Source organism: Pocillopora verrucosa, chromosome 5 (genome assembly GCF_036669915.1).
Source record: "Pocillopora verrucosa isolate sample1 chromosome 5, ASM3666991v2, whole genome shotgun sequence".
NCBI classification, from domain to species: Eukaryota; Metazoa; Cnidaria; class Anthozoa; order Scleractinia; family Pocilloporidae; genus Pocillopora; species Pocillopora verrucosa.
In genome coordinates, this window is record NC_089316.1 from 3,005,627 (window position 1) to 3,015,625 (window position 9,999).

Below are 9,999 nucleotides of genomic sequence, written 5' to 3' on the forward strand. Positions count from 1 at the left end.
TGAATCACACATCAATGTCATGAGGATATAGGAAATGATCACGAACTAAAGAAACTCTTGATTGTTCGACAAATTCTCCTTGTCAGCACCTTAGTAAATGTACAGAGAACAGTATGGAGATTATGAATACTGATGTTAGGGTAAAGTAATTGGATTACGTAAAGAAATGGGGCTTGAACCTAAACTCGCGTGTGTGCTAAAGCGAAGTTACTTGTCCAAATATCAAGAATTGGGAATTTTTTTAAAACCCTTTTTTGGCTCCTTTACAGTAAATATTAATATGAATAGTGTGTGCTAAAGTGAAGTTACTTGTTTAAATATCAAGAATAGGGCATTTTTTTCTTTTGGCTCTTTGCCCTTTGTGTAAATTTTGTTACTTCAGGATGAAATAAAGTTTAAAGTGGATGTTTCTCGCACCTTTACTCTTACAGGGTAGCCATTTTTGCTGTCCTGTATTTGAACGCGATCATCTATTCTGTGTTGTCTGCAATGTAGAACGCGGCGAAACTCTACCTTGAAAGCCTCGTTTGTTCCTGCATAAATGAATGGATTCACTGTACTCGAAAAAAACAGCAAAAAGGTGCACACAAGTTGCACATTTCGTGGCACTACGCTTGCGGTAAAACGTTGCGTCATAGCGATGATCCAAAATGGGATCCAGCATAACCCAAAAGCTAGGACGACAACTGCTAGAGACTTCGTAATTTTAATCTCTCTAATACTCAAGTGACCGTCTTGTCCAACTCTTTGGAATGAGGTTATTACGTTCATGTTGTGTTGTTTAATTGTCTCAAATACATTGTAGTAACAGAAAATTGCTAGGGTGAAGGGGAGAACGAGAAACAGTAATACCACGATACAGTAATGTGTAATTTTAGCAGCTTCAGTTGGGTGAATGATAGTACACACAGCGTAACCAGGAATAAAGCCATATGCAGTCCAACCGGCCATCCGGGGAATCGCAACATACCCTGCAACGAACATCCATACCGCACCAACGTAAAGCTTCGAAAGGAATGGTGTGAAAATGTAGGAATAATGACTTGACTTGACAATTCGAATGTATCTGTTAACAGCCGCCAGGCCCATGGTCGTGGGAGAGACATACACAGAAAAAAGGGTGAAAAACGCATGCAAATTGCACATAATTTCCCCATAGGGCCATTTCCCAGTAATCAGGACGCCAACTGCTAACGACATTACTACGATGGAATTCAGAAGATCGCTGACCGCTAATGCAAAGACATACACGTTGGTCGTTGTACGGAGAGTTGGGTTTCTGTAAATCGAAATGCATATCAGCAAGTTGCCCGTCGAACACAGAATGGCCATGGTTACCAAAATCGCTGGCTCGATAATTACAAGTGCCAGAGGACGCTGTTCTATGGCTGGGTACATCATTAAAGTAAAGCTATCAGACGAAGAGTGGTTTTTGCGCTGGTCTTCACAGCTCGCAAATACTCTGAGTTTCGTTGGCGACGATATCTTCAACGAGACTTAAACACCTGCAGATTTTGCATATTTTTGGATAGGACTAGGACTAGTACGGAATTAAAAGGGTGAATGATACTACCTGCTGAGAGTTCATTATATTTGAAAGGTTTGCCAGCACATTTCACGAAAATCGTTCACTCTTGACAACGACAAAGACAGCAGGAACGACAATGCTATCGCAGTTGTCTTCCAGTCATTAGCATTCGTTCAGATTTATTCGACACATCAACTGTTATGTTAATCAGAACCGTGTCCAGGTTAGGTAAACAAAGACCCCTACTCCACTTTCTTTATGTTCGTAAATTGTAATGTGTCCGTGTGGATTAATTCGTCTTACTATATGATCATTAAAATACTTTTTTTTTTCTTTGCAGGATGTCGATTCTTCTGCGGTTGCCTCAAACGCAAAGATTTGGGTAACCGAACCTTACGCAGAGTATATGATGGTTTGACCAAAGAGATACATGCCTGTTTTTAACGGCTACTTGCCGTTCTTGATTAATTAATCTTTTAGCAGCGGACGAACAGTCCATTTCGAGCAAAGAAAAGATACTAGACAACAAAGATGATTTGAATCAACAAACACTTCAGGAAATTAGCACTTTCAGCGATAGGATATGTGTTTATTGAAAAATGTTTTGAGAACACTGCAAAACTGCTTGTAAATGCAATAGAAATGAAAAAGCGTCGTCAATAGAATATATTTACAGGGATAGGCTTTAAAATTATAATAAGACGCTAATAAGATGTTGCGGTAACATTGGCAAATGTATCTCTCGCTAGCATTACCGTACCTAGCGGAAAAAAAATGTCGACTTGCTTTCCGAAGTACACCTGACACACAAGCTCTGTTTTTCCCTCTTTGACGAACGAAAAAAAAAAGTTTAACCGTTTACAATATTATTTAAAATTTGTAATTATCTACTGTTTTATTTTTAATTGGCCACCATCAAGATGTTCTAAAGCTGATTTTTCAAGCTTTATCCCGCCTTCGTCAGAGCCATGATATACTCCCCACCGTCGCTGAAACTTAATATATACTCCCTTCAGTGTTATTTGTTTGATGTGCACCTGGAGGTTCAGGGGATTTTTCGTCGAACATTTGAATGACAATACAAAAAGAGAAATAAAAAATTACGAGTTACGCCACACAGGAAATAAACAAAAAGGCTATTTTTTGTTCTCCGCGCATGTTTCGTTCAAGATCGAGGTATTGTCAGTTTTGAAACTGACTTAATTCTACTTAAAAATATTCCATTTTATTACTAGCTTGAAATATAAAATAAGATGAGCACTGCTCGCAGTTAGCTACAGGTAGTCGATGCAAGCAGTGGTATAACGCCTTAGAGGATATTTAACCTCAATATAGCAAAACTACAACGGCAATACAAAATATAAAATACATTAGAATAACCGACAAGTGTCTTAAATGTAGAAGGTCTTTATAACAGAATAGCTATTAATTACCATCGATTACAAGAAGGAAGAGGAAAAAATTACGTGCCACTTACTATACACCTTTACGAGAAAAGAAACTAGGTCTTCATAAAAAGGAAGATAATATAATCAAATTATTATTTTGCTAACAAAAATTTTAAATCAAATAAAAAGGCGAACGAGAAATCAAATTACTTAACTAAACGATAATAACTCTGGGTCCGTAAAGTTACCGGTACTTTCGAGAAACGAGCACTTGGCCTGCTCGTCTGAGTGTGAATAGAACTGGGTGGAACTGGGGAGGACTGATGTCAGTGGTAACGACTTCCGTTTTGACAAACTGAGCGGAAGTCATCATTAGTGTCAAGACTCGGATGATGAGAAGACTCGATTACCAAAAGACCAGAGGTCTGATGGTCGAATATAAGCTGGTGGGTGTTTCGAAACTTCAAAAGATTTTTTTTCCTTCAGGAACAAACAAAATTCATTATTATTATGTTTAGCAAAAGGTGCCTACGTCGTTAGCTGAGACCGAGCAGATGTTACTCGAACCTAGAAATTCAGGCATGCGCAGCTCTTAAGCCTTCACCCAACCAGCTGCAGTTCATAAATAAATGTTCCAAAATATACATTTAGAGGAGAATTTGTGTTGTGCGTAGGTGGGCAGGATATTGACGAACTTGATTCAATCATGTTTTCTAAGTCAAAAGTTTTGAGTATTTGTATGTCAAACGAAAGACCACAATGGGGAATTTGAAAAGATGTATAATTGAGTCAGAGATCGAGAGATAATGATACATATATTCGAATCTTTCGAGATCTAAACTTTCTTAGTTTGTAGACGCTGGCAATTGATTGCTCGCTTGCTTAAATTCCATGCTCACTCTAATTAGTTTGAATTGTTAGTCGGGGGAAATGTTGCTTAGAAATTGACTTTCACAATCTCTAACGATCTATCAATTAACCATGGTAGAAAGTTGCTTAGAGAAGGTCGTCTAAAGGAAAATAAATGAAATGATTGAAATGATGTGAATCTTATTCTGGAAATGAGAATTTTAGAAACATTACTAACACCTTCCCCATCATCAAAAAAATCATTTAATATACAATTTCAGTGACGAGATAACAGAAAGACTGTTAATTGGAAAATTTATTCGTTCAATAAAAGACAAATCTGAGAATGACGAGCATAAAAATAACTAGCTTCAAAGAAAGCCTCAGGATAATGAGACACAAAATTCATAATTTTTGCAAGGATATGACGGCCTTAAATTAAACCTTTTGTTTTAGTTAAGAGCATATTAAGAGCACTTCTTATGTTTCCTTCCAATGAGAAAAAACATGCGTCGGTAAATCATATGTACCAGGAGAACTTTTCCCACGATTTCACACGAAATTCAACATTCTACGCCAGTAAACGAGCTTGAATCAAACGTTGTTCCTGCTTACTCATTATTAGCGATTATTGAATTTATTGCTAAATAAAAATTTTTAACGGTATCTCTCTCCTTCTGTTGCCTAATGGCAATTACAACCCTTAACTGCAGCGTAAGCGTCGCCGATGACTTTCCGAACGGCGACTCGCTTCTCTCCATGCCGCCAAAAATAAACAGCAAAGTTCAAAACTGAGTTTAACATCATTATTACTTCAATAAAACGCCAAACTATGGCATGAAGTACTAGGTCGACAACAGTCGATTTAAGGACGAAGTAGTAGCCCATAGCTGGTGCAAAACATACGATAAACATTCCTACTAATACGCCAAATGTTTTTGTAACTTTTCTCTCGTGCGCTCGTCTTCTTTCTTCTTCCGGGTTCGGGGCTGGTCCTACAACGACACATCTAAGACGACGAATACGAAAAGTAATCCTAACACAAGTAAATAGTACAATTGCACTGCTGAAAACTATCGACGCGATTACTAGCGCCACATAATCAATCGTTCCTGTGAAAACACATACGCTTAAAAACACGCGAAACAGCGCGTAGGTACCAAAGGCAATGACGATACGCTTTTTGGTCACCAATTGCAAATACCTTACACCCTTAAGAATCGCTATGTAGCGATCGATAGAGATGACAGCGATGTTCTGTAAAGTGCTATCGGCTACTAAGGTCACTATACCAGTGACGATATGTTCTAGGGAACAAGTTCTAAACGGACAGGCCAGGAAGAATATTGCCTCTGAAATGATCAGCGGTTGCATCACGACACCATTAAAGAGACCCACTGATGCCAAACTTAGCAGGCACATGTTCAGAGGAGTTTGAAGAGCCGGCGTCTTAGCGTAAGCTGTGATCCAGAGAGCGTTGCCCATGACAGACGCCACAGAAAGACAACTGGTTAGAATCACGACCAGTATAAGGAGCGGCAAGTAGAGTAAGCTCGGTTCAGAACACGCTGTTAAACTCGGATGCAAAGGCCAGGTACACAGCGGCTCGCTGACGTTCGAAACCAACATTTTTATATAAATCGCGATTAAAACACGTACGGAGCTTTATCTCGGAGTAATTTTGTTCTTATACAAGTAACCAAAAATCGACCAGGTCCCTCGGGTTCGAGAGACTATCTATGAGATGCTTCGTTTATTTGTGAGAGATTCCGGTTGCTATGTAACTGAGCAGGTCCTTGAAATGTTCTTTTGGATATTGAATGCTGTATCGAGAAAGCAAAAAAAATTATATATGAATATATACATATAAACTGCTGTCTACGGTTTCGGTTGAAAAGCGAAGGAACTGAAAAAAAGATAATCCTGTATAAAATTGCTAATTACTCTTTCCTATTACTTATTCTCGTTAAAATTTTAGGTTTCGGTTTCCAAACGGACCAGGAAAAGGTTGTCATGTGCAATTCCGTTTAAATTGTCAAAAATGACTCGGAAGAAACTCTCTTTTCGAAACGCAAATGAAAAACAATATTTGTGCGAAATAAGTTTCAACAATAGTATTACCTGGAAATATCACTCTTCAGAGTTCATGTAGTGATCAGCTTTCTCAAAAATACCAAGAATGGAGTTGTTCAATGTTCGTCCAATTCCTGGCCGAGTACAGCAAGAGACAGAACGCCAAAAAAGTTTTAGAAGGAAACAATCCACCTACAGAGGACACCTAATATGTTTCTGAGGGAAGGCATCTTCTGTTTTATTCAAATTTTGTTTCGTGCTAAACCGGATCCCTGCAAAAGAGGCCTTTGTGTCCTTTTCTAAACTTTCACCTGTGCTGAATACATACATGAAAACTTTTAAAATCGAATTTAAATGTTTTCGACACCTCGGTAAGTCGCTCAAAGATCTCAAGTGCGGCGCGCTGAGCTCGGCAAATTTCCGAGCTTTAATCAGTCGGGATTATAGACAGAGGCTTTTCTCGTCAAAAAACGCCATATTTCGCGGCTCCAAATCTTTAAAGTTGTGTTGTTCATTTGTGCGCAGATCTACATTTGCCTCCGTAATAACAAACCCACATCCGATCATCTCAATCTCTTTCATGTCCAGCAACTCTTGGTCGCCAAGTAATTAGCATAACTCCTACGACTGATTCTTTGCCCGAAATAAACACAGACTTCAGCGTATCGATCACAAAAGGTGCCGTTGATATTATTCTTCAATGCCGCACTAGCGTTCTGTTCTAAAAGCCATACATTAAACTAAAGACAACATGAAATAAAAATTCCAAACAATTACTTTAATAAGTAAATCAGGTCTGTATTAATGTTAAAATCATTAGGCCACTTCCGAGTTCTTGCGGTTCTGGTGCCGAAATTACGGCGTGAGAACTAAGTGAGGCTAAGTGCGAAGTCGCTATCATCGGTTTAAATAATAAGTATCATGGTGCGTGAAAATGAGCAAAAATTTCTCGAAATTAAATGTAGGAGATTGAAAAATTATTCGAGGGAGAGTAGCATTCAGTTAAGTGATCGTTTTGCAAATTACAGTAATCCTTCGCAACGAATCTGCAAGAAAAGAATTAAACGGTTTTAATGAAAATGGAGCTATGCAATTGAGCAATAGCGTAGCTTCATTTCTTGCATATAAACCCACACACAACCAACAATTCCTCCAATCACTCTAACGAAGGACTAATGCTCGAAACGTCAGCCTTTAAACTCTTTACGGTGGTCAATTTACGTTTTCAACTAAGTTGTTAACACTAACTGGCATGCCAAACAACAGCTGAAGATGAAATGGAGGGCAATCACACACGAAGCCGAACAAAACTAGTTCGAACGAAAAACTAGTTCGAACGAAAACTTTTACTTTTTATGTGCAGCACAAAAGGAGCAGAACTCTCCTGATAGAATTGAACGTAAGTCTACAGACTCATTGACATTCCAGCAAACCACTTGATTCCAATCGCCATGATCAAACACATCCATCTCCATTAGTTCAACATTGTTGCTTCCAGCAGATTCCGAGTCTTTCTTGAAAAGAGAGCAGTTTAGATACTTCAGGATAGAGAACGTTTTCGGAAACACAACACAGTCATCTTGCTTTCCTTCAGGCTGAACTGAAATGCCAAACTTACTCATTCGCATGAAAGTCTTGAAATCCTCTCTTTCCATAATATGCCAAATCAACAAAAAATTGTTATAAACGCCACTTTTAGAACCTTTCTCTCGGTCTGCCAGTAACTCCATCACGGAGACTTGGTGTGCACCATCCTTTAGGAGTATTTTAAGACTCTCAATTGCTTTGATTTGAGACAAGATGTGCTGACTTCCCTCATCAGTATCTCTTACCATGAGAAGAAGTTCAATAAGGGTAAAAACCTGATCTTCAATAGCCTCCGGTTGCTTGAAAATCGGTTCACTCGAAGATTTACGAGAGTTAAACAATTTCGACCGAGGGAACAGGGCTGGTTCGGCAGATCGCGGGTGCACAGAGTAGTTCATAGAAACTTGTAGAGGGTGCTCCACCGGTGGGTCAGAACTATTTTTTTTATTTTTCAAAGTTTCCAAATCTTGCCTGATTAAATGAAGGATCTTTAGGGTCTTTTGGCCAAGTTGGTGCAGCTCCCATTTCTCCTCACTTTCTATCAAAACTTTCAAGAACAACGTCTTCAGCGTGTAGGTTGTGATGACTGCTTTATATTCCATCGTGTACATGTCCAGTTGAGATTCAAGGAAAGTTTGAATGAGATACTTCAAAACACGATAGCAGCGTTTTTCGACCGAGTCAAGCGGAAGAGAGCTTAGCTTTGATAATTCCCATGGGGACTCTGATCTTCGTGAGCACGAAATCGTATTAATCGACCAGAAATCAAATAGTAGTTGCAGAGGTTCAGAGTTGGGCGTACTATGGGAAATCTGGATGGCCAAACAAATGTCAACTGACACAAACCTTTCTGAACCATCAGCATCAGTAAACTTGAGGATTTGGAGGTATGTTCTGCCAGATGGGTATTTCAATCGGGCGACATGTTGCCACTGGGGGAATTTCTTAACCTGTGACAGCAATGATCGATGAATCGCCGCAGACACCATGGCGGAGATTTCATCTCTCCAAGGACTTTTGCCATCTTTAAAAATAAGTTGATCTCTCCTCCTTTGTTCGTTTTCCTCTTGATCGCACCAATCAGGGCAAAGAATGTCTTCCATAAAACAGAGCTCTTTCATGCTCAAAATAAGCTTCGTCGATTGAATGTTAATGTCATAATCATCCGCACAAAAGGCTTTACCATTTTTCCATAACAATTGTTCTTGTAACGCAGGTAAAATAAAAACGTAGTCAAATTCATCTGCTTGTCCAATCTTAGTACCCTCAACCATACTGCCTCCCTGTTGGACAACTGCGTTGTGAAACAAACAGTACTTACCAGAAAGGTCCAGTAACGTACCTTGTATGATCTGGTTCAGCTCTTCTTGGATAATTTGAGCGTTTTCACCGTCTGGAAAATTTGCTTTTGTGTCAGCGAGCTCCGTTAAGAACAAGTCAAGTTGGTTTGGGCAAGCAATGGTTGCTGAGTCTTCACAATACACTTTTGAAGCCATTCAGCATTCAATTATGAGATCTAAAATAAAGTAAGAACAATAGCGTTGCCCCTCTATCTTTTATAATTAGTTTAAAACACTCGACCTTACACCTAAAAACCATAAGAAAAGTGAAATGCCTCATCCCCTTGTCAAAAATCATAATAAACAAACCAAATAAACACAAAGTAAGCGACAAAAACAAACAATCCGAAGACATATTCATACAACATACTTAACAAAGGGTTATATCCGGTAACTACGGTAAAAAAAAAAAAAACGAAAAGAAAGGGAAATAGAAAAACAAATCCTTTATGTAATTTCCTTCTGTTTCCTCGAAATTAGTTTTCTATCTTCCAGTCCTTGTCTCCTAATTTTGGAACGATTAGAGTACTTTGCAAATAGAGAATCCATACAAGTCAGAAATACGACTTTTCGTTTTTGAAACCCAGTTTGAATCACTGCGACCTACCCCTCAAATAACATTCAAGCGTATTAAGAAAACTTCTACACGATACTTCATGTTCTGCAAAACGAACTGTCACTATCGACTTGTCCCCACGACATTTGGAGCGACTTTTTGCCGAGTGAATTCGATAATTAAAAGAGCTTTGCACGATTTAAATTTGAAAATGGCTCATACTTGTTTCTTATTTTTCGTCTTCTTGATCTCTGTCAACGAATTTAAAGTTTAACGACTATTTTTAGAGGTCTTTTACTGCCTACAGACGACAATTTATTCCATGCAACAGCTGAGGATTCTTCCCCGGAAAGCCAAGCTACGAATGATATATTTCAAAAAGTTTTTGTAGATTGAGCCTTAAGATATCTGTCTAATGTACCTTGTTAACTCGAGCTGTTTCCTTTCAGTAGTTTGAAACCGAAAATTATATCTGAAGTCCGTTCGATGACATCCACCGTCGAAACTGACTGCTGCGCGGTGTTACTTCGCCTCATTTCGCCACAATAGACTTCATAGCTAACCGCTAATCACCGGAATTTTCGCCTTTATGTCGCTTCATTCAAAAGCGATCGTATGTTTTCGCTTGAAGCTCACACTTCAAATTATTAGAATCTTCCCTTTCGTCAGTACTTCCGT

General features: G+C 38.8%; 3 protein-coding genes across 3 annotated transcripts; all 3 read right to left on the reverse strand.

Moving 5' to 3' along the window:
- Positions 1-378: 378 nt before the first annotated feature.
- On the reverse strand, positions 379-1,398 carry LOC131780192 (beta-4C adrenergic receptor-like). The gene has a single exon (XM_059096802.2). The coding sequence runs from the start codon at positions 1,396-1,398 to the stop codon at positions 379-381; it is 1,020 nt and encodes a 339-aa protein (XP_058952785.1).
- A 3,051-nt stretch (positions 1,399-4,449) lies between these two features.
- On the reverse strand, positions 4,450-5,394 carry LOC131780191 (5-hydroxytryptamine receptor 1D-like). Its single transcript, XM_059096801.2, has one exon. The coding sequence runs from the start codon at positions 5,392-5,394 to the stop codon at positions 4,450-4,452; it is 945 nt and encodes a 314-aa protein (XP_058952784.2).
- Positions 5,395-6,637: 1,243 nt separating this feature from the next.
- LOC131780203 (uncharacterized) lies at positions 6,638-9,980 on the reverse strand. Its single transcript, XM_059096814.2, has 2 exons — positions 9,743-9,980; positions 6,638-8,941 (listed from the first exon to the last, which is right to left on the reverse strand). Exon 2 carries the CDS (start codon positions 8,919-8,921, stop codon positions 7,185-7,187), a length of 1,737 nt encoding a protein of 578 aa, XP_058952797.2. The 5' UTR covers positions 8,922-8,941; positions 9,743-9,980; the 3' UTR covers positions 6,638-7,184.
- Positions 9,981-9,999: the final 19 nt, after the last annotated feature.

Coding starts and splice junctions, on each gene's coding strand:
- LOC131780192 (XM_059096802.2), bottom strand. CDS start 1,398: ATGTACCCAGCCATAGAACAGCGTCCTCTGGCACTTGTAATTATCGAG.
- LOC131780191 (XM_059096801.2), bottom strand. CDS start 5,394: ATGTTGGTTTCGAACGTCAGCGAGCCGCTGTGTACCTGGCCTTTGCAT.
- LOC131780203 (XM_059096814.2), bottom strand. CDS start 8,921: ATGGCTTCAAAAGTGTATTGTGAAGACTCAGCAACCATTGCTTGCCCA.